The sequence below is a fragment of the Canis lupus genome, chromosome 2, assembly GCF_011100685.1.
Source record: "Canis lupus familiaris isolate Mischka breed German Shepherd chromosome 2, alternate assembly UU_Cfam_GSD_1.0, whole genome shotgun sequence".
Classification (NCBI taxonomy): Eukaryota; Metazoa; Chordata; class Mammalia; order Carnivora; family Canidae; genus Canis; species Canis lupus.
This window is the reverse complement of record NC_049223.1, coordinates 72,381,007-72,406,275: the sequence shown is the minus strand read 5'-3', so window position 1 is coordinate 72,406,275 and position 25,269 is coordinate 72,381,007. Positions and strand designations below refer to the sequence as shown.

At 39.2% G+C, this 25,269-nt stretch overlaps 1 protein-coding gene across 4 annotated transcripts in view; it reads left to right on the top strand.

Annotated features, from left to right (window-relative positions):
* The window catches only part of WDTC1 (WD and tetratricopeptide repeats 1), a 63,315-nt gene that overhangs the window by 1,507 nt on the left and 36,539 nt on the right, over positions 1-25,269 (top strand). For all 4 annotated transcript variants that reach the window (XM_038531419.1, XM_038531421.1, XM_038531418.1 and 1 more), the window contains exons 2-3: positions 15,913-16,060; positions 17,980-18,063. In XM_038531419.1, the coding sequence (XP_038387347.1) occupies positions 16,013-16,060; positions 17,980-18,063 (132 nt within the window). In that variant the 5' untranslated portion in view covers positions 15,913-16,012. The remainder of the gene's footprint in view (positions 1-15,912; positions 16,061-17,979; positions 18,064-25,269) is intronic.

Below are 25,269 nucleotides of genomic sequence, written 5' to 3'. Positions count from 1 at the left end.
AGTGGCTAGTGTCTTCACTAAGTGAGGGAACTACTTAAGGCTATTTCTGGTTTGAGTTCTGGCTTATTCTTCCTTGTAATTCTTATATTTTTAAAGAGATTGAATTGAATCTTGTCTGTTGAGTATGATAATTGGATCCTCTAGCACAGACTAGGGAGTAACTAGAAAGGCTCATTTGGGCTGACTCTGAGACTTAACAATGAAGCTTCATTGCAGGTTGTTGTAGTTCATTGGCAGGTGGGAAGCAGCCTTTTCTGCCATAGTTTATGATCCTGCTGCTTTAATACTGGGATATTTTTATCTATTTGGGGGCACTTATGATCAACCCACATCTCAATTTGTAGTGCTTTGGGTCAACTCTGAAGAATAATTGGACAACAATCCATAGTTCTGCCTGAGACTCCTTCCCTTGGACTTACTAAAAGAAAGAGAGTATGTGTGATGATTATGGTGATGATATTAACATTGGCGATTTGCCACCTGTGGGTTTTAGAATTGTCATGCACTGACAAATTTTCTAGCTAGAAGAAACTCAGTAGTGACTCATGGGACATCATATTAGGTTCTTTTTTCACACACCTAGGCTTTAGGACCTGAAAGGATACAACTGAAGATCTTAAAGCCCTCTGTTAAACGTCTTTGGATTTTGAGGGACCAAATGCTGCAAAGACCCAGAACTGTGACTTTAATAATTTTTAAAATTTTCTCTAATTATTTTCTTCTCTCCTTTTTGTATTAGGGAATGTTGTCCACATGTGCAGTCCTGGGTCTCAAAGAGGGAATCATAGACAACATGTAGTATGGTGATACTTACCTTTCTTTTGGGTCACTGATTCCTTTCCACTGCTTCTTTGGGCTGCCATTGCAGAGGGACTCACATAACTTCTTAGGCTTTAAAAACACAAGCCCTGACAGTTTCCATCAGAAAACAATCCCTTGGTGTTAATATTTAATTATGGCTACTTACTTTGAGAGATATTTACTAATTAGAATACATTCTTAAAAGTGACTCTGGCATTTATTGAGAGCTTGGTATATGTTGGGCTGTGTGCTAAGTGGTGTTTTACTTTATCTAGCTTAGCCCTCATTACTGTCCTATATGAGGCAAAAATCATCTTCCCTGTTATACATATGAAGATACAAGTACAGAGAGGTTAAATAACTTGCTTAAGGCCACATAGCAAATAAGGGAAAGCATCTAACAAATGGCTGGCACACAGTAAGTATGCAATAAAGGTTAGTTTTTTACAGATCAAAATGACAGGAATTTGACATCATTTCCATATAAAAACAGGGTGTAAGGACACCTGAGTGGCTCAGCAGTTGAGCTTCTGCCTTCTGCTCTGGGCATGATCCTGGGGTCCGGGGATCATGTCCTGCATCAGGCTCCTGCAGGGAGCCTGCTTCTCCCTCTGCCTGTCTCTACCTCTCTCTCTCTCTCTCTCTCTCTCTCTCATGAATAAATAAATAAAATCTTTAAAAAAACAAAACAGGATTTAAAATACTGAAAGACGGGAGCCTGGGCAGCTCAGTGATTGAACTTCTCCCTTTGGCTCAGACAGTGATCCTCAGGTCCTGGGATCAAGCAGCCCATTAGACTTCATGTGTCTCCTTTTGGGCTATGACACATGAAGAGCTGGAAGGACCAAAACTGAGATCCTGGGAGAACACAATATGTGCCTTCAAGTATTTAACTGTCCTGTAGAAAGAGAACTGGACTTTCTTTGTGTGATTCTGGAAGGTAGCACAAGGATCAAGGGATGGAAATTCCAAGAGGGGTTGGCTTGATAGGAGAGAATTTGGCTCTATAAAAGTAAAATGGGCCACCTTGTGAAGGAAGGAGTTATCCATCATCATAGGCATTCAAGCAGAGGCATTGCCACTTCTTACAATGATTTGGTAGAGGAGTTCATACTTATGTAAGTAATTGGACTATAAGTAGTCTTTCAGTATTTTAATTTTTTAAGATTTTTTTAAAATTTATTCATCAGAGTTGCAGAGGGAGAGTCCCACAGGGAGCCTGATGCGTTGCTTGATCCCAAGACCCCAGGATCACTACCTGAGCCAAAGGGAGAAGTTCAATCACTGAGCTGCCCAGGCTCCCGTCTTTCGGTATTTTAAACCCTGTTTTGTTTTTTTAAAGATTTTATTTATTTATTCATGAGAGACAGAGAGAGAGAGAGGTAGAGACAGGCAGAGGGAGAAGCAGGCTCCCTGCAGGACATGATCCCCGGGACCTCAGGATCATGCCCAGAGCAGAAGGCAGAAGCTCAACTGCTGAGCCACTCAGGTGTCCCTACACCCTGTTTTTATATGGAAATGATGTCAAACTCCTGTCGTTTTGATCTGTAAAAAACTAACCTTTATTGCATACTTACTGTGTGCCAGCCATTTGTTAGATGCTTTCCCTACAATATTTACCCTCAGATCCCCTATGAGGTAAAAATTATCATTATTCCTACTTTACAAATGAGGAAACTGAGGCTCCAGAAAATTAAAAAAAAAAAAAAACAGACTAACGTACAGGTTACACAGCTAGTAGTAGTAGGACTGATATGCGAACCTTTGTCTGTACCTTCTTAGCTCTGTAACATAGGGTAAATCATTTGTTTTCTCTGAGCTATAGTTTATTCCTATGTGAAATGAAATTTGTGACAGTACCTTCTTACAGTGGGTTTATGAGTACTAAATGGTATAATACTTTTCACTAGACCTCACTGATTGCCCTTTAGAGCCTGGTTTGGGGTAAAAGAGTACCACTTTGTTTCTTTAGGTGAATACAGGCCTGACAAACCCTGAGAATTCTGGGGTTCATTCTTTGTACTATTTGTAATAGTTGCTGACTCTTTGAAGGGCTTTGTGGCATTAGTGACTAATACCTTAAAAACTTGAGGCTGAGAAAGAGGAGGGTTCAGCCAATAGGTTGGAGACTAGGAGGCAGTGTCAGAGGCCTTGTGGGAAGAAAGTCCTTACCCTACTAGAGAGTCAGATTCAGGGATCACTGTTTACATTTTTATATTTAATGTCTGATTTTAGAATGAACAAGGTCACAATTGCTAGAGCTCTGATAGAGCTGGATGTCAAGAATAATAACCCTTAATCCTCCCTGTAGCCATCTGGGGAGGTATTAACCCCATTTTCTTGGGGAGTGGGGCAGAGCAGGATCAGACCTTACCCAGGTAGCTATCCAGGGGCTCCCCTGAGGCAGTGTTAGGATCAGGATGGTGGCAAAATTTTATCCTTGTTCACAGCCCCCAGATTTTGTTTTCAGAAAGTACAAAACTGCTTAACTATATACCTTTTAGGGAGACTTTCTCAGAATGGGAGTCAGGCATTTCTGGTCTTGGAGCTTCATCAGTTGAGCCCTAAGTATTTGGGTCCAGTAGCTTTACCTGGTTCCTTTTTGAGTCAGACATCTGGATGTAAGCAATTGAATTGAAAAGGAAGCATTTCCACATTGATTGGCTTAGTTTTCCTTAACCTTACTGCTAGGAGGAAAGTTAGAGGGTGAAACTTCAGGGGCTTTATTATGAGACATACTTTGTATAGTGGCAGAATTTGGAAAGATGCAGGTTAAAGGCAAAATCCAAGACTGCAGATGCTCATACATACAGTGAGAGAGGACAGCATTATCAAAGTATGCTCTGTTTTGTTTTCTCTTTCTGTTCCCTTCCATTACCTTAAGGTAATTGTGGCTTTAGGAGAAAGCAGATAAATTAGCTGTAATCACTGAAAAGCAAAGTTCTGAAAACATCAAGAAAAATTTTTCACAAAACACAAATGGCAATACAGAACCCATTCATGCAGAGAAGCCATCGAAGTGAGTTTTTATCCAGTTTCCCACAAAGTGAAGCATTTCTTAGGATAGACTTCCATAGAGAAAGCTTTAGTCAACCCTTTATGGAATCATTTGAGTCAGGAGCCTCAAAGATGGCAAAAAACTTTTCCAAAGATGCTTTGCTGATGAGCCTAGCCCATCAACCAAAACTTTCCCAGATACTGTCCCTTGTGCCAACCATGACTCCGAAACACATTCTTGAAATTTATGTTTGAGACTGGCAGAGTCAAGATGATTTTAATTCCTTAGCTTAACCAAGGAATGCTAAGAGCTTCTTTTAGATCTTTTAAAAGATCTGATTAAAGATAGTAACTATTATTTAGTGGCCAGTGACTTGGGTTTTAGAATTAAACTATCTAGTTTGACTCTCCATTTAATAACTGTAACTTTGGGCAAATTAACTTCTCTGTGCCTCAGATCCTGCATCTGTAAAGTGAGGATAACAATAGTGCCTACCTCATAGGTTTATGAGGAATCTGTCAGATAACACTTATGAAATGCTTTGAATGTTCACTGAATATTTTTACCAGGCTTGGTATCAGGCATCTTACATGTGTGGATCTTCACTCTGAAGGTAGGCATTATCATCCTTGTTTTGCAGATTAGGAAGCGGAGGTTTAGAAATGCAGTCACACAGAAAATAGGTGGCAAAATCTGTCGAACTCAGCGCCCAGCTCTTCATTTTATTATGCTACTTCCGATGACCTTTATACTTTGGAAGTGCATTTTTTTTTTTTTTTGTCATCTATAGGGTTGCTCCAGTAGGTAAACCACTGCAAATAGAGTGAAAGGACTTGCATATGTCTCTCGCATAATTCAGAATGTTTAAAGGGGGGCAGTGGTCACTCAGGCTGGGGCATTTTTCTGCAGTGGGAGGCAGCATGTCCAGAGGAAAAAGAATACAGATAACTGAGGTTCCATCTCCACTCTACTGCTACTAGCAGTGTATCTTTAGAATCATGGGAAGAGGTTTTATAGCTCATCACAGAGTGCCTCTCATTTTGCAGATAGGGAAATAGGCTGAGACAATGAAATGCCTCACATGGGGTCCTTCAGCCAGTTAGAGGCAGAGCCTAGCCTGGAGCACAAGACCCTAGATCCTGGTCCAGTGCTTATTCCTCAGTACCACACAGCACTCTGCCTCAGTTCTCCTTTGTTAAAAGGGGTGATGATAGCTTTCTAACTTCCTTACAGGATTGTTGTGAAGTTCAAGTTAAAAGAAGGAACAAAAGCACTCTGATGGGTATAAAGCACTGTATGTATTGCAAGATAGTCATGCAGTCATTCATTCAGCAAGTACTTATTGGCACCTGCTAAGCCCACATCACTCCTTGGAGACCTAGGAAGGTCAGTAGATGAATCAGATGAAGAGCTGACCCTCAGGATGCTTTTAGTCTCTTCAAGAAGCTACAAAAATAATTATAGTTCAAGGCAGGAGATAGAAGGAAAGGGTGAGAACTAAATTTTCATAAGTTCTGATTTTGAGGCAGAGAAAAGAAGAAATGGTTTTGGGGACTTTGTAATTGAGATATAATTCACATGCCATAAAATCTACCCTTTTAATGTGTTCAATTCTGCACTTGTTAATATATCCACAAAGTTGTATAACCATCACCACTATCTAATTCCAGAACAACAACAACAACAAAAAATTCCAGAACATTTTCATCATGCCCCGAAGAAACCCATACCCTTTAGCTATATCACCACCCCAATCACTCCCATCTTCTTCCTCAGTTCCAAGCAACCACTAATCTACTCTCAGTCTCTGCAGCTTTTGCTATTCTTGACGTTTCATATAAATGGATTCATATAATATTAGTGGCCTTTTGTGACTTCTTTCAAATAACAGTGTTTTCAAATTTCATTCCATTGTAGCATGAATCAGTGCTTCATTCCTTTTTATAGCTGATTAATATTCCATTATGTGGATATATCACCTTTTACTTAGCCATTTGTGGACATTTATCCACTGGTGGACATTTGGGTTGTTTCTACTTTGGGGCTATGAACATTCATTTGTGAGTTTTTGTGTAGACATATGTTTTCGTTTTTCTTGGGTTATACCTAGGAGTGGAATTTCTGGGTCATATGGTGACTCTATGTTTAACTTTTTGAGAAGAGGCCTGTCTTCTTCCCCCCACCGCCTTTAAGAGAGAGAGAGAGGGGCGGAGAGAGGGAGAGGTAGAGAGAATCTTAAGCAGGCTCCAAGCCATGTGTAGCCCAACATGAGGCTCAGTCTCACAACCCTGAGATCATGACCTGAGCTGAAATCAAGTGAGATGCTTAACTGACTGAGCCATCCAGGCACCCCAAGAGGAGGCTTCTCTTAAACAGTTTTTTTCTTATTGCAAGTAATACTATCATTCATACTTAATAAGTATTTACAGTATTTACAATGTGCCAGTTATCCCATATAATCCTCACAACTGAGGTAGGTGCTATTATATAATATATCTTCATGTAACAGGTGAAAAATATCCAGTATTTCTTGAGCACTTGCCAGGTATTATGCTAAGTGTTTTATAATGCATTATCTCATTAATGTTCCCAATAACCCTATGAAGTAGATATTATTACATATATCTACATGTAAAAACAAACAAACAACCCAGGAGCTTAAAAGGTAAATAGTTTTACCCAAAATCACACAACCTAGTGTATAGTAGACCCCGGTTCAGACTCCAGTTTCTTTCAGTTCGAAGCTTTTTCCTAATAGCTATTTCTATATTATTATAAAAACAATAAATGTTCACGATAGAATACTTGGTAAGTACAGAGGAACACACACACAAATATATATATATATCACCTGTTGTCTTACCAGAGAGAAGACCACTGGCACATTTTTGATGCATATTCTTTTTGTTGTAACACTGGAGAGATGTACACTTTTGGTGTGTCTTTTCTTTTTCTCCAAGGCTAAGATGGCCATAGATATGTCCTAAACCTGATTTTTTAAAACTATATATGAATGGTTTTCTATTTTATTAATCAGTCTTCCATGTTTTGAATGATTCTGTAATAGGAAAAAAGAATTTTAAAAGGACTTATGAGAGGGGCACCTAAGTGGCACAGTCGGTTAAGCATCTGACTCTTGGTTTTGGCTCAAGTCATGATCTCAGGGTTGTGAGATTGAGCCCCACATTGGGCTCCCTACTCAGTGAGGAGTCTGCTTTAGATTCTCCCCCTCTGCCCCTCTTGCTCATGTACTCTCTCTTTCTCTAAAATAAATAAATACTTTCTTTAAAAAAGGACTTTATTAGAATTTCAAATTTTATGAAGTAAACAATATTGAACCCCCATATATCTGTCCTCCTATTTCAATAACTGTCAGTATTCTGTCATTCTTGTTTTATCTATATCTCCTCTGCTTTCCACCTCCATTCTATTTTTAAGTAAGATTTCCAAACATTAAAATTCACTAATCTTGATTGTGCTATTTTGACAAATGGTTATACTCATGTAACCCATACCCCAAATACCCATGTAACCATGTTCCTATCAATATATAGAGAGAGCCCGTCACTCTAGAAAGTTTCAGGTGTCCTTACCTTGTCAATCTCCACCCAAGCAGCACCTTTTTGTTTTTTTCCACTGAATTTTTGTCAATTCTAGAACTTCATATGCAGTTGACTCTTGAACGATGTGGGAGTTAGGGGCATCAACCCTGACACCCCTCCATGCGGTCAAAAATTCACATATAACTTTTGACTCCCCCAAAATTTAGCTACTAATAGCCTGCTGTTCACTAGAAGCCTTACCAATAACAGTTGACAACATATTTTGTATGTTACATGTATTATGTACTATATTCTTATAATAAAGTAAACTAGAGAGAAAATTTGTTAAGAAAATCATAAGGAAGAAAAATACATTTATAGTACTATACAGTATTTATTGAAAAGAATCCACATATAAGTGGACCCACATATTTCACATTTTCATATTGTGTTGTTCAAGAGTCAACTGTAAAGGGGATTGTACAGTATGTGCCTTTTTTTTTTTTTTTAATTTATGATAGGCACACAGTGAGAGAGAGAGAGAGGCAGAGACACAGGCAGAGGGAGAAGCAGGCTCCATGCACTGGGAGCCCGACATGGGATTCGATCCCGGGTCGCCAGGATCGCGCCCTGGGCCAAAGGCAGGCGCTAAACCGCTGCGCCACCCAGGGATCCCAGTGTGTGCTTTTTAAAAAGATTTTATTTATTTATTAGAGAGTGCGAGTGAGGGAGGAGCAGAGGGAAAGGGATAAACAGACTCTTGCGCTGAGTACAGAGCCCTACATGGGGCTTGATCCCATGACCCTGAGATCACGACCTGAGCTGAAATCAAGAATCAGATATTCAACCAGCTGAGCCACCCAGGCGCCCCCAGTATGTACTTTTTTTATATCTGGCTTCTTTTGCTCAGAATCCATGAGATTCATCCATATTGTTACCTGTATCAGTAGTTCCTTTTTAAAAATATAATAACTTCAATGGGATATAATTTATATACCATACAATTCACCTGTTTAAAGTGTACAATTAGGTGGTTTTTAGTGTTCTCACAGATGTGCGCAACAATCACCAGTTAATTTTAGGACATATTTATTATATTCATTACCTCACAAAGAAACATCAAGTCACAATGAAATATCACTTCATACCCACTAGGGTAGCTATAAATAATTTTTTTAAAGCAAGCATTGATAAGAATGTGGAGAAATTGGAATCTTGTACATTGCTGGTGAAATTGCAAAATGGTGCAGCTGCTATGGAAAACAGTTTGTCCATTCCTCAAAAAGTTAAATATAGTATTACCATATGACTCAGCAATTGCGCTCCAAGGTACATACACTAAAGAATTGAAAACAGGTAGTCAAACAGATACTTGTATATGAATGTTCATAACAGCAACTATTTGCAATGCCCCAAGTGGATAAACAGTATGTGATATAGCAGTGCAATGGAACAGTATTCCACCATAAAAAGGAATGAAGTACTGATGATACATGTTACAAGATGGATGGACCTTAAAATATTATGCTAAGTGAAAGAAGCCAGTCTCAAAAGGCCACATATTGTAGGAGTTTATTTATATAAAAATTCTAGAATAGGTAAATTCATAGATGTAGAAAGTTAATTGGTGGTTGCCAGATGGCGGGTGGGGGCAGTGAGGAAGGAAGAAGGACTGACTTCTTAATAATTATGAGATTTTCATTTGGTGCAATGGAAATGTTTTGGAACTACCTAGAGGTGATGGTTGCATAAAATTGTGAGTGTACTAAATATCACTGAGTTGTACACTTTAAAATGGTTAATTTTATATTATATTAATTTCACTTCAATTAAAAAAAACACCTATCCTTTAGCTATCACTACTCTATCCTCCATCCCTCTAGCCCCAAGAAACCACAAATCTACTTTCTATTTCTATGGATTTGCCTATTCTAGGCATTGCATGTAAATGGAATTACAGGCATCCTCAATTCTTGAAAGTTCACATTATGCCACTTCACTTTGTGAAAGACCTACATTAGCACCTGTTTTTGCTAACCAAAGGAAATCTAAAGAGGATTTTTGCTTTTATGAAAAGGATGAAAATTGGATATAGTGTTCAGCATTTGTTTTGCTGTGAGCCCATTATAGAGGCAGTGCACACCCTGAGCAGCGAGGGTGGCACTTTCCAGCTTCTCCCCTGGGAACTACATTCGGCATCAAGACACCATTGCTTTGAACTGTGTCTTTGAGCCTCTGTGCTTTATCTTCATTTATTTTGTTCATCCATTAGCAAGGTGATACCAGAAAAAGCCTAAGAGAGGTTATTTTTTGGTTTGGGAATGCTCAAAAAATTTTCCATATAAACTAATGGTAACTGCCTTTTCACGTTATGTCACTGCACCTTAGGATAGGTTTCATAGGAACGATTTACTTTTGGATAGCAGGAGAAAGCTATATACAACATGTGGCCTTCGTTCACTTAGCATAAGGTCTTTAAGTTTCATCCATGTTGTAACATGTATCAGTTCTTCATTGCTTCTTATGGCCAGATAACATTGCATTGTATAGATATACGACATTTTGTTTATCCATTCATCATTTGATGGGCATTTGGGTGTCTGCCTTTTAGCTATTATGAATAATCCTACTATAACCCTTCTTGTACACACTGTTGTATGGAGTTACTTTGTTTTTAACAAAGTCACCTTTTTCCTCCTGATCTTGCAATTCTAAACTAGCAGAGGTGAGAAAGACATCACACTCCCTGTGCCCCATCAGCCTACAATGGAGTCCTCAATATCAGCTTTGTCTCTCTGGTAGAAAAGAAAGTAAGGGAGAAATGTAACCACACCACTTCTGAGCATAGATCAGAAGCTATCAAGTCTTACTAGAATTCAGATTTGGCTAATAACATCTGTTGAGCACCTACTGTAATCCAGGTACTATTTGTACCTGTACCTTCATATATATTTTATCATTTATTCCTCCAACAACCAATTTAAGTAGATGAGCATCCCCATTTTACACATAAGGAAATTGAAACTCAGAAGGGTTGAGTAACTTGCCTAAGTAGGTACTAATCAGTAAGAGAGGGCTGGATTTGAGGCCCAAGTACCTAAATATTTTAAGTTTGCTTCCCTTTCTGCTACCAGAGTCCAAACAAGGACTATGGCACACCTGATATGGGTGGCTCCTCATGTTTATTTGGATATTACCATTCAATCTTTGGTTCCAAATGAGTTATCTTTGCCAGGTGTACTTTGTTCTAAGGCCTGTTAACCTCAGGCTATTATATTACTAGTACCTTTTGCATTAGGAAGTAGATTAATTCCTCCAAATTGAGCTGTTAACTGAAATTTCTTATTAACTTCCTTTGTAATAGCAGAGATCTGCCCATGGTAGAAAGTTTCCCAATAGCCTGAGTTAAAAATTTGTGGAAGGGATAGGGTTAAGTGGCGACATGCTAGGCATTTTAGACTCTAGGAGTAGAATATACCTTTCGGGAGGTATATCATATGCATGGGAGCTCATATTTACTCTAACATTATGTCATATGTTTTCCTCTGTGCCTTAGGCATTTTTTATATTTTTCATATTCCCAACTCCCAGAAGCTGGCTTCCTTCTTCCTTCTGTTATTGTCAACTATAGTTGGCTTGCAGTATCCTCAATGACAGCAGATGCCGTTCCTAAACCTTTGTACTTTACCTAGAGAAATTTTTTTTATTGAGTTTTCTTGTTCTGCTAATTAGTCCTCAATGTCATTAGAGCTTTAAGATGAACATAAGTTCACTGTGCTATCCTTAGAATGAAGAATACACATTAAAAGTTGGTTGTGGTTTGTTACAGTCCTAGTTTTTTTTTTTTTTTTTTTTTTTTACATTTTTATTTATTTATGATAGTCACAGAGAGAGAGAGAGAGGCAGAGACACAGGCAGAGGGAGAAGCAGGCTCCATGTACCGGGAGCCTGACGTGGAATTCGATCCCGGATCTCCAGGATCGCGCCCTGGGCCAAAGGCAGGCGCCAAACCGCTGCGCCACCCAGGGATCCCCAGTCCTAGTTTTTTGCTTGTGATTTCCAAGTGCCCTTTCTTGCTCTCCTGCCATGTTTAGTTTGTTTTTCCCCACTGTCATTTTTGTGCTTTCTTCTAAGATGTATGAGTAAATGAGCATAAATAAGATTAATTTATTATTCTTGTTGTTCCTTCTGAATTTACTGTCCTAGCTGTTCATTTTGGTCATTTGGTTAAATTGGCCTTTTTCAGTCCCTTTAAGGTGTTCTGGTCACAATAGCCTTGGTGCCATTGATACTCAATTCATGACAACTATATTGTGTGCTCTTGAAGAGAATGGTCTGTGTTTAGCTTGTTCTTTGCTGTATTTTCAAAGTCTCGTGTGGTGCTGGAATACTAGGCATTGAAAATGTTATCTTATGGATTCTTGAAGTCACTTATTTCAGTATTTTTGCATCTCGGCAGAACTGAACACATTATTTGCATACTGCACCAGAGATAGAAATCCCCTTGATGTAGTCTTTTCTGGTGTTTAATCATAAATATATAACTTCCTTTCTTCAATTCTAAAATCTCCATCATGTCATTCTATATCTGTGAGTTCTCTTTGTTTTATGGAATTTACTATTCTAGGACACTCCTTAAAATAATGCTTTTAAATTTTGACTGTGATTAATTTTCTTCATATTCAAATGACTATTCCTTTATTGATTTTATTATTTGTATTTGGGGGACTTTTGAATCAAAGTATGAAACTAATTATGCCCCTTATAGATATGGGGGTATTTCCCTCCTACTGTGAACCTTTTAAATAATCTCTGCTTAGAAGTGTTTCCAGTTAATGATTGCCTGCCTAAAAAAGTTTGTAGAAGGTACTGAATCCATGTTTCCTGAAAGGGGAATGAAGATGGGCTGTGCTCTAGAATGAGCTGTCTGCTGATATGCTATCATTTCTTCTTAGGAGGGGATCAGAAGTGTTTACCAAAATACTAATGGAGCAGTAGTTTTATTAAATTAGACCTTTTGATTTTTAAACCTCTGCCTACCTGTCTGATATTGTTTTAAATCCCAGTTTTCATTTTACCATTTATCTGAATTGTAATGGCTTTTGTGTGTGTGTGTGTCTACGTTTTCTGTTTTTTCTCTTCTGTTCGTCCTTTCAGTTTTTTTTTTTTAAGATTTTATTTATTTATGCCTGAGAGACACAGAGAGAAGCAGAGATAGACAGAGGGAGAATCAGGCTCCTCACAGGGAGCCCGATGTAGGACTTGATTCCCGGACCCAGATCACACCCTGAGCCAAAGGCAGACGCTCAACCACTGAGCCACCCAGGCGTCCCACCTTTTCATTTTTGTAAACACACACCAATCTTAGCTAAAGTCCCTTGCCTTTGATTTTCTGCTTTCTTGGGTGCTGTGTCTTTCATCCCAGTCAGTATTCCCCCATGTCTAGCGCAGTGCCTGATACTTGGTACAAACCCAGTTAATGTTTTAAGAAAATTAATGAATGAGTAGTAACAATTTAGTTGACTCCTATGGTATATTATCATAGTGAACATTACTCTAGGAAATTACATGATTTATTCATACATACAAAGTGATAGTGTACATATAGCTCTGGGTTTGAGTCTCTGCTCTAGCTTCACTTATTACCTGTGTGACATTGTGAAAATTGTTTCGTGTCCATGACTCTGTTTCCTGTTCTGTAAGATCATGATAGTAACAGCATCCACCATACAAGCTTTTTGAACCAGTCTTCTCCTGTACTCTTTTAACAGTGGTTGTTCTTTCTCCTCAAAAGCACCCTCCCCAAGTTCTTTGTGACTTCTTCCCATTCATGTTTCACCTGAGTGTCATCTTTTGAGAGGGTTCTTCTCTTTCAGGCAGGATTTGTAGCTGTAAGCAACAGAAACCAACTTTGGCTGATACTGAAAGGTTATTAGGGAAACTAACAAAATATCAGGGAAGGCCACAAAGCCAGGCTTGAAGAATGGGCTAGAACAAGGGAAGTTGGGTAGTAGCCAGGACTCTCAGCCAAAATCATTCACAGAACCAATCCATGAGGTAGGTCACTGCTGCCGCTTATAGGGCTTACACCACTATGACCAGCTGACTGGACTTTAACGGCCACTATAGCCACACTTTGCTGCCAGCATGGACTCTCCATGGTCCTCTGATTCTTTGATACCAGATCCTACTTAAGGTCTGAGGTTGATGTGTCTGTGTATATTAAGCCCTTAGCACAATTCCTGGTACATAGTAAGGGTATATTTGGCAACTTGCTATTTCTTAGCAGATAATAGTATATTATTCTAAGAATAAAATTAAAGAAAAAACTTGTACCTACATTATATCATTTGGCCTTTTTAGTAATCTTCCAAGAAAAAAAGCGTTGAGGCTGAAGCACGTGTGGCCCTTTCGGTGTTTGTCCTAGTTCTTCCTGTGCCTGTGAGACACAGGAATAAGAGCCTATGTGGAGAGACAGACTTGACCAAGGCTGCATAGCTTACTTAATACCAGATATACTCACTGATTTTGGTGTTCTTTCCATTCTGATAGATCTCACCGTATATTCTTGGTTATTGTGGGGGAAATTACTGTTGTTGTTGTTGTTGTTGTTGTTGTTTGGAAGATGGGGAGGTTGACCATTGTATCACAAACCATAGCCATAAACATAATTGCAGGCCAGCATTAGTTTATGCTAATCTATCCAAATTCACATTTTTAATTTGTTGGCCAGGTACCCCTGGAAAAGTTATCATGAAACCATAGTTTTCAGTTGGCATCCCTAGGTGTTCTTCATGTTCACAGGTTTTATGATTCTAAACAATGCCAGTGACTTCCATATCTCCCTGGTAATCCTCACTAAGATGCAATACTGAGTGGCTCCCACATTGTGAGGGAAGGCTCTTGCCCTTTTAAGAGTTTATGATCCCAAAATAGATCATGGAGACATAAGTCCCAAAGAACTTGGTCTGAGTGGGAACATCTAATCAGTAAGATTTTTATTGCCCTACTGTGTGCCTAATGCTAAAGAAGAAAATTTGCAATGATACAGTGTTTATATAGTTTCTTTTGTGATTAAATGCCAAAGGAAAAGGAGTCTGCTTACAGGTCAGGTGGAGAGTGATTTCAGGAGGGTGTGCTAGGAATCTGTAGGAGGGCAGCTGATGGAAAACCAGGGCCAGGAGATCCAGAAGCAGTCTTGAGAATCCTGCTGGCTTGGGAGGGTTGGCAGAGAAGCTTGGTGGGTCCTGAAAGCCATCATCACAGCACAGAGGGCTATAATGGGGAAGAAAGACCAGACCTTCTATGTGGCTTCATTGGTACAACCAAGACCAAAAGTTGGAAATAACAGGAGGCAGAACTTTCCTTTAAAGCCTAGTGTTTTTTTTTTCCTCTAGCATTTTCCCTCGATTGCAATATTAATGTGCTTTTGTAGGAAAAAGTTGAAAATATCAAAAACAGAAGGAAAAAAATCGCACTACTCTTCAAAGATGGCTATTATTATTTTATATTTCCTTTTTTCAACATAGCTTTAATAATAGTATTTAAAATCATGTTATCATATAAACATTTGGTGTGATATAAGCATTTTTCCTTCATAAGCAGCATTTCTAATGCTGCTTAATATCATATGGCTATACATTGCTGAGCCATTCCTCTATAATTGGAAATTTGGGCACTTTAAATTTTTTTTTAATAAAGTCTATGATAGGGGTACTTGGTTGGTAGAACATGGGACTCTTGATCTCAGGGTCCTGAGTTTGAGCCCTGTGTTGGGCATGGAGCCTACTTAAAAATAAAAATAAAATAAAACAAAATCTGTAATGAATATGCTTGGGTATAGAACTTTTGTATTTCTTGTATTTTTGCATTTTCTAATGGTAAGTTATCATAAATGAGATTAGTAGATCTTTCTAACCATCATAGTTTATTACAAAGAAATAAGTTGGTTCAAGAGGTGAGTGAGACTGAAAGCCTACCTACCAGGATGTTGAAGAGGGATTTCTTTATTAGATTGGATCTTAGCCATAACTACCTTTACATTTTCTGTCCACTCTTTGATTCTCTGAATCTGTTAGAGGGTTGAGTACTCTCTATTGATACTGATTTGGTTTTAGAAAGAACCAAGATGAGGGTCAGGGATTCAAAATATAATGAGAAGACTGGTTGCCACAGATGCATAGTGAACAAGTGAAATTTGAATCTTTCTTGCTGCATGCCTTGTTCTTATTTTCAGGATATGCTCCCACCATCCTTCTTACTGCTACCCAGCCCTCCATTTTCTGGTGAAGCATACATGACTCCGTCAGTGTTTGTTCCATACTTCCTGTGGCTCTGAGTCATTGTCTCCCCCACCACACACACACACACACACACACACACACACACACACACCACCCTTTCACCTTCCAGAGGTTCTTCAATGCTAGGCAGCAGGGCCAGCCCACTGTGTCCTAAATCACAGGCAGTAGCCAGTTCACTAGGTAGGCTGGTGGGCTGTTTTAGGGATGGAACCAGAACTCTGAAGCCACCTTATTCCATTCCTCAGGGTTTAATGATTTTTTTCCCCAGGTAATTAAATGTGTGTCTTGTGGACCTGGGCTTGGCTGGAATGCTCAAGGGTCCTGAAGATCCTTCTATAGCTTCCTGCTGTTGAATCCATTAAGAGAAGATGGCAAAAGTCAACATAACTAGAGACCTCATCCGTAGGCAGATCAAGGTAAGCAGCTTAGACCTTTGAACCAGAGCATGAGGTCCTTTCTTCCTAACAGATTCATTTTACAGCTGAAGAAACTGAGGTTTGGAGTTGGTGACTTGCTTGAAGTCACACAACTAGTTAGTGGCAGACCCAGGACTAGAATGAAGGTCTCTTGACTCCCATCTTTTCCCCAAGAACAGGGAAATCATGGAGACTCCTCTGTCCCCATGCTGTGTACCTGCTGAAATTAATGGAGGCTGGTGAGAGAAGGGAGCCATTAGTGTGTTGTGCATGTGTATACACAGCCATGTGTGCATATATAGGTGTGTGTGGGGGTGCAGCAGGAGAAAATATGGCATCTTCGTGTTGCTCCACCTGCTAAGTTGTGCATGTAACAGAGCCTGGAAGAGTCTTAGTCCCAGTTCACATAGACTCTTCCATTTCTTTAAGGGTCTCCTGCACCTGACTTGTGCAGTTTGTACATTCTGTGAGATGAATGGATGACAGGCAGTCAAGTTTATTTAGCAAGGTTGCCCAGGCTTTGTCAGAGAAACCCACAGTAAAGGAGCGCAGGGATTTAATGGAAGAGTTTCCAGCAAGACATGATATGCTGCTGTAGTAAGAGATCCAAGCTGGGGTCAGGAGCTTAATCTCACCACTGACCTAATTACCTATAAGACTTGAGTCAATTACCTCCCTGTGTTTTCTGTTGTTAAATGATAATAATGTCTGTCTTTAGGCTGATCATAGAGAGTGAAATCTGAAAGAACATGAGGAAGTTCTTTGAAAAGGTTTTAAGTGCTAAAATTTTTTTTTAATTAAAAATCTTTTAGGGACGCCTGGGTGGCTCAGTGGTTGAGTGTCTGCCTTTGGCCCAGGGCATGATCCCGGGATCAAGTCCCACATCGGACTCCTTGCAGGGAGCCTGCTTCTCCCTCAGCCTATATCTCTGCCTCTCTCTCTCTCTCTCTCTCTCTCTCTCTCTCTCTCACTGTGTCTCTTATGAATAAATAAATAAAAATCTTTTTAAAAAATCTTTTAAAAATTAAGTGGCATGCAGCATAAGCTGTGATCATCATCAAAAAGGATTGAGTGTATGCCTCTACATGAGCCATGTACTTGGTACACAACAATCTATGTTTCATGTGTTTTTCCCTGCATCCCTGAATTCTTTGGGAGCTTTGTCCATTTGTGGGTTTTTTTTGTAATTTCATTAGCATGGATGACCCTCAAGGGCTAGGATCATTTCCTAGAGGCATAGAATCATAGAGTTGGAGGAACCATGCAAGTTATTTATTTTCTTTGAATATCCCCCACAATATGTGTCCTAAAAATGATGCCCACCCTCTCTAACCTAAAAATGGAAACTCTATTTGTTGTTTTCTTTTTTTTTTTAAGATTTTATTTATTTATTCATGAGAGATACAGAGAGAGAGGCAGAGACAGAGGCAGAAGCAGGCTTTCTGCAGGAAGCCTGATGCAGGACTTGATCCCAGGACACCTGGATCATGACTTGAGCCAAACACAGGCGCTCAACCACTGAGCCACCCAGGTGTCCCTGTTTGTTGTTTTCAATTTTATTCTTCTTTCTCCTCCTCCTCCTCCTCCTCCTCCTCCTCCTCCTCCTTCTTCTTCTCCTTCTCCTTCTCCTTCTCCTTCTCCTTCTCTTCCTCCTCCTCCTCCTCCTCCTTCTCCTTCTTCTTCTTCTTCTTCTTCCCTTTTTTTTGTAACCCAACAAGCACAATTTAGTGCTTAATTTTACAGTCTTTTATTATTCTCTATAATCCCTGCTCAAGTATAGTGCAGGCTCCTACAGGCCAACTTCTTGTTACATTTCATAACTCCTGTGGTGCCCAGCACCGTGCTGGATACATAACAGGCACATCATAAGTCATGTTGGATTGAATTAATGAAACTGTGAGTTTGTTTTTGTTCCCCAGGAGCGAGGTGCCCTGAGCTTTGAGCGGCGCTACCATGTCACTGACCCCTTTATCAGACGGCTGGGCCTGGAAGCAGAGCTACAGGTAAGAAATCCAGTTTGCATCCTAGGTGCAGATAGCCGGCTCTCCATTCTCTGTCTGTAATCTTCTGCATTAATCAAGGCATAAACAAGATTTTCTCTGCAGGTCATATCTGATGGTTACCTCTCCTTTCCAGCAGTTTTATTAGGCAGGTAAATATAGGCAGGTGAATCAAAGTTAGTGATTGGCATGGTCACACAGAAATTGTTTTTTGATCATATTATTTGCTTTGTGCTTGGAAAAAAAAGATTGTTGAAAGGCATACCAGTGTTTTTACTATTGGCATGGACAATAATCTTACCTTTGCAGAGGAAGTTAGAGTTTACATAGTGTTTTTACATACACACACACACACACGCTTTCTCATTCTAGCTTCAAAGTAATGTTGTGAGGAGGTATATAGGGAATGGGTCTTTAAAAACAAAGTTTAGAAAGGTCCAACACCTTTTCCAATGTTGTCCAGTCCATGGAGAGCCAGGTCTTCTGTCCAGAAGTTCAGTTTTTTTCATTATGTCTAACACAGAGACACTCCATAATGTTAGTTCTAGTCCCTTTCCTTCCTCCAGATCATGTTTGTTTGTTTGTTTGTTTGTTTGTTTTTTAAGATTTTAATTTATTTGAGAGAGACAGACATAGATAGCACAGAGATAGCCACACAGAGAGCAAGAGAGAACACCAGCAGCGGGGAGAGGGAGAAGCAGGCTCCTCACTGAGCAGGGAGCCTGACAACGGGCTTGATCCTGGGATCCCGGGATCATGACTTGAGCTGAAGGCAGACATTTAACTGACTGAGCCACCCAGAGGCCCCATAAATCATGTTTTTAATCCAACTTTTAGCTGTCCTGTCCAACTTAGTGTTATCTGCAGGTTGAGTTAGAATTCTCTTTGCTTCCTTCAAGTTAGTGTTTATAAATGATCATGTTGATCTTAGAAGAAGACTAGACAGAAATTTTTTGAATGTTCACAAGTGTTATCTCGAGGTAGTGCGACTTACAGATGATTGTTACTATTTTCTTTTAATTATATACTTTTAATCCGTTTTAAAATATAACTACATTAATAGGGCAGCCCAGGTGGCTCAGCGGTTTAGCACCACCTTTGGCCTAGGACATGATCCTGGAGACCTGGAATCGAGTCCCACATCAGGCTCCCTGCATGGAGCCTGCTTCTCCCTCTGCCTGTGTCTCTTCCTCTCTCTCTCTCTCTCTCTCTCTCTCTGTGTATCTCATGAATAAATAAATAAAATCTTTAAAAAAAATAACTACATTAATAATAATCTTGAAAAGATAAAAATTAATAAAAATTACTTCTTAGTCCCTAATAGAATTACTATTAGCATTTTGTGTACTTCCTTTAATCTCCTGCATATTTTCACGTGATTGTAATCCTACTCTACATTGAATTTTGGATCTTAACATATAATAATCCTTTTCTCCATGTTACCAAGTATTCTTCACAACTTTCACTTATAATTTTTCTGATTATAGAAGTAATAAATATTATCAAAGTAGAAAATATGGAATAGAAAAATATAGAGAAGAAAATAAAATTACTTTAAATTCTATCATTTAGAGATAAATATAATTAACATTTGGTAGGCTGCCTTTGGGCATTATAAAGCAGAATACTAGTTAAGAAATGGGTATTACAGCTGGATAAATTTAGTTTTAAAACTTGTTTCCAGGGATCCCTGGGTGGCGCAGCGGTTTAGCGCCTGCCTTTGGCCCAGGGCGCGATCCTGGAGACCCAGGATCGAATCCCACGTCGGGCTCCCGGTGCATGGAGCCTGCTTCTCCCTCTGCCTGTGTCTCTGCCTCTCTCTCTCTCTCTGTGACTATCATAAGTAAATAAAAATAAATAAATAAATAAATAAATAAATAAATAAATAAATAAATAAATAAATAAATAAATAAATAAATAAATAAATAAAACTTGTTTCCAGGCAGCTGGGTGGCTCAGCGGTTTAGGGCCGCCTTCAGCCTAGGGCCTGATCCTGGAGACCTGGGATCAAGTCCCACGTCATGCTCCCTGCATGGAGCCTGCTTCTCCCTCTGCCTGTGTCTCTGCCTCTCTCCCTCCCTCTCTCTCTCTCTCTCTCTCTCTCTCTCGTGTGTGTGTGTGTCTTTCTCATGAATAAATAAAACCTTTAATAAATAAATTAATTAATTTTTAAAAACCTGTTTCCTTGAGCTGTATGGCCTTGTACAGGTTATCCCTAGCTTCCTGATCTGTGAAATAGATCTGTGAAATAGAGCAGTAACTGAGAATTGTTCTGTTGATTAAATGAGATTTGTGTGAAGCACTAACACAGTGCCTGGATCATAGAGAGCTAGTTCAGTGATAACAATTATGATTAAGTCTTTCATTTTTTCCCATGCTTATATAAATTTTTTTTGCCCACAAAATGGGACTTGTACCATTTAAACAATTTGGTAAACTCTTTTATACTTTTCTATCATGATTGCTTTCCCATATTTCTAAAAAATTATTTGAAAACATAATTTTTTAAAAAGATTTTATTTATTTACTTAATTGAGAGAGCACAGAGGGAGAGGGAGAAGCAGACTTCCCACTGAGCAGAGAGCCTGATGCACAGCTCAAACCCAGGACCCTGAGATCATGATATGAGCTGAAGGCAGATGCTTAACCAACTGAGCTACCTGGCACCCTGAAAACATCATTTTTAATACATTTATTTATCTTAGCATGAATTAAAGCAAACAGCACCAAATTGTCATTGACTAATTAAAGCCATGCATTTGCAGTAACAAAACAAAACAGGTTTTACTTAAAATGTCCTTGATGTGAAGCAGTAAAAATTACTAGTTTTATTAAATCTCAATCCTTGGAGATCCCTGGGTGGCTCAGTGGTTTGGCCCCTGCCTTTGGCCCATGGCATAATCCTGAAGTCCCGGGATCAAGTCCCACATCGGGCTCCCTGCGTGGAGCCTGCTTCTCCCTCTCCCTATGTCTCTGCCTCTCTATCTATCTCTCTGTCTCTCTGTTATTCTCATGAATAAATAAATAAAAAATTTTTAAAAACACCTTATGAAAAAAAATCTCAACCCTTACGTACACATCTCTTTAGTAGTCTGTATTGGGGCTGGGAAGTACCCATAAAGTACTACTGCTGCACACTGCACTATGATGGTTGTCTTGAGGAAAGAGCACTGGTGCAATTGTTTGAGTTGCAAGCCCAACCAACCACTTTTTTCATGAAGTACTACTATCTGAAAGAACCAGACAAAAACTGGTTATTCAAATATGAGTATTTGGTGTACTTTTTCTTAAAAATAAGTGAACTGAGCAGTTAATTCAAGAAAAACAACTGACAGTATTTGTTGCTAAGGATAAAACTTGAACATCTAGGGAAAAAAACAAAAAACAAAAAATAAAATATAAGAAAACTTGTATCTGCTGCAATGAGCTTGATAACTTCTCGATACTTAAAAGGGTTTTTTGACAGGATCTGTGGTAATAATGTATAATGAATGTTAACATTGAAGATCTTTAAATTCAGTGAGTCACTGTTTTCAAAATGACAAATGTATGGTGTAACAGACTCATACATGTTTAAAAGACCTATGCATAAAAAAAAGACCTATGCATAATATGTACTAGACCAAGGCATTTTAACATAGCAGGGTACCAATAGTTCATTTATATGGTTTCAGATTCTACACTCTAACTTAAGAAACCATTACTTGTGGAGTTTTGGTGCAGTATCAAAGAAGGATATCTAGAATTATCTGAAAAAGGTATTAAAATACTCCTCCCTATTGCAACTACTTATCTTTGTGATGCTGTATTTTCATTATATACTCCAATCAACCAAAATAACATATTGCAGCAGACAATACAAAAATAGATATGAGAACCCAGTTACCTTCCATTAAGCTAGACGTTATGTAAAGCAATGCCTCTCTTTTCATTAAATTCTTTTGTCTTAGAAAATATATATACTTTTCATTTAAAATGTATTAACTTGGGGCAGCCCAGGTGGCTCAGCAGTTTAGCGCCGCCTTCTAAACTGATCCCAGGGTCTGATCCTGGAGACCCGGGATCGAGTCCCACGTTGGGCTCCCTGCATGGAGCCTGCTTCTCCCTCTGCCTGTGTCTCTGCCTCTCTCTCTCAGTCTCTCTCATGAATAAATAAATAAATCTTTAAAAAAGTCATTTAAGAGATAGAATAAACAGAATTCTTGGTGACTTGATATGAAAAGTTAGGAAAGGGGGAGTCAAGAGTGAAGATCAAGTTTCTGGCTTGCCTGACATGTAGTATCATTCACTAAGTTAGAGATCACTGGAAAAGGAATAGGTTTGAGGGGAAAGATAACAAGCTCAGTATGGATGTTCTGGAGCTGTATGCTGTGTGTTATTTGGTGCTTTCTGGATAAGTAGTTGGAATACTTGGGTCTGAGCTTAAGATAGAGGTATATACTGGAAATGTTGATTTGGGAGCAGTAAGCAGCATAGTGATTGGATCAGTGAAAGAGTTTTGATTCCCTTTGGGGAATGTGTAGTGGGAAGAAAGCCTAAGGTAGAGACCTAAAGAAGACCAACGTAAGGGCCAGTGAACAAGGAAGAATATGCAAAGGGTACCAAGAAAGAGTAACTAGAGGAGTAGGAAAGAAAACAGAGATGGTGATGCTACAGAACCCAGAAGAAAGTTTCATTGAGGAAGTGGTCAGCACTATCAAATACTACCAGGGGCCAAGTAAGATAAGGATTAAGAAGTGTCCATTGATTAAGGGCAAGGAAGCTGAATAGTAACCTTGGCAAGAGCCATTTTTGTATGTATGGTGTAGATGATAGAAATGGGTTGAGGAATTACTGGGAAGTAAGACAGTGAAAATATTGAGTATAGCTACTCTTTCAGTCTAGCTATGAAGGGGAAGAGAAATGGAAGGCCATAACTAGATGTAAATTTGGCATAAAGGAAGTACTTTTCTGGGCAGCCTGGGTGGCTCAGCGGTTTAGTGCCGCCTTCAGCCCAGGGCGTGATCCTGGAGACCCGGGATCCATTCCAGTCCCATGTCAGGCCTCCTGCATGGAGCCTGCTTCTCCCTCTGCCTGTGTCTCTGTGTCTCTCTCTCTCTCTCTCTCAAATAAATAAATAAATAAATAAAATTTTTTTGTTAAAAAAGGAAGTACTTTTCCAGATTAGAGGAACTTGGGCTTATTTAATTACACAGGGAAAGAATCAGTATAGAAAGGGAAGTTGAAGATACAGGAGAGGGACGCCTGGGTGGCCCAGTGGTTGAGCGTCTGCCATCAGTTCAGGGCATGATCCTGGGGTCCCGAGATCAAGTCCTCCATCGGGCTCCCTGTGTGGAGCCTGCTTCTCCCTCTGCCTGTGTCTCTGCCTCTCTCTCTCATGAATAAATAAATAAAATCTTAAAAAAAAAAAAAAGGAGAAGAAGAAGATACAGGAGAGCTAGAATATCATCCAGGGTTGGGGCTCTGTCTGATAAATGTTGGAAGAGAATGATTTTAGTAATGAATCATGGATTCTTAGGGAAATAGGAAGGGAAGTAAGGACATAAGGCAGTATGTAAAGAGAGAATAGAGGGGTTGAAGGTTGACTGACTTTGAGGACTTTTTGAAGATGAAGAATCAGTGAGGCATGACTTGAGATTATATATATGTATACACACACACACACACTTTTCATTTACCAGTGTATCTTGGAAATCACTTGTATCAGTTCGTAGAGTTCTTTCTCATAACTGGATAGTACTATATTATGTAGATGAGCCAAGATTTATTATTTTTTAAATATTTTATTTATTTATTCGTGAGAGACACAGAGAGAGAGAGACAGAGAGAGAGAGAGAGAGACAGAGACACAGGCAGAGGGAAAAGCAGGCTCCATGCAGGGAGCCTGATACCTGATGTGGGACTCCATCCTGGGACTCCAGGATCATGCCCTGGGCCAAAGGCAGGCGCTCAACTGCTGAGCCTCCCAGGTGTCCCAGAGCCAAGATTTATTCAGTGAATTTCCCATGTGTGGACTGAGAGTTGTTTCTAATAGTTTATAATTACAACAATACCATCATGAATAACCTTGTGTATATGTATTTTAGTTTGGCTGGAGATGTATCTTTAGGGTAAAAACCTAGAAGTAATAGTGCTAGCCAGAGGGTAAACACATATATGGTTTTGTTAGACATTACCAAATTTTCCTCCATGAGAGTTGCACCATTTTGCCTTCCCTGTAGTAATGTATGAGAGTGTCTGCTTCTCCACAACTCAGCAACAGACTGGGATGTTAGGCTTTGGAATTTTTTTTTTACCATTCTAACAGATGAAAAATGGTATCTCAGTATATTTTTAAGTTATATTTCTCTTATGAGTCAAATTGGATATCTTTTCCATATGTTTAAGGACTATTTTAATATAATTTTTGCCAATTTTAGTGTAACAAAAGAAGGGGAATAAGAATTTATAGAGGTACCTACATATTTTTGCCAACACAAGCATAGAATAGATAAGCAGAAACTAGTGAAATTGGTCACCCCTAGTGGATGGAAGATAAAGGGTAGAGAGGTTGAGAAAAGGGAGGTAACTTTTTTCTGGACATTTTGGTAGAGTTTTTACTTTTATTTTTTATTTTTTTTAAATAAATTCATTTTTTATTGGTGTTCAATTTACCAACATACAGAATAACACCCAGTGCTCATCCCGTCAAGTGCCCCCCTCAGTGCCCATCACCCATTCACCCCCACCTCCCGCCCTCCTCCCCTTCCACCACACCTAGTTCGTTTCCCAGAGTTAGGAGTCTTTATGTTCTGTCTCCCTTTCTGATATTTCCCACACATTTCTTCATATATAATATATCAATGTTGTTCTCACTATGGGAGAAAGGAAATTTAGATATGGAATAAGGAAAGGAAAAGAATAACTCTGAGGTAATGGATTGGAGTTAGTATCAATATGAACTCATAGTTTGGAGCACCTGGGTGGCTCAGTCTGCAGAGTCCTGGGATCAAGCCCCTCTTCGGGCTCCCTGCTCAGGGGGGAAGGGAGTCTGCTTCTCCTTCTTCCTCTGTCCTTCCCCTTGCTCATATGTGCCCACCGTCTCTTGCTGTCTTTCTCTCTCTCTCTCTCAAATAGATTAATAAAATCTTTTTAAAAATATGCACTCATAGTTTAACAAATATGTATATATTAATATATACTTGCATATTACTTCCAGCTCTATGTTTT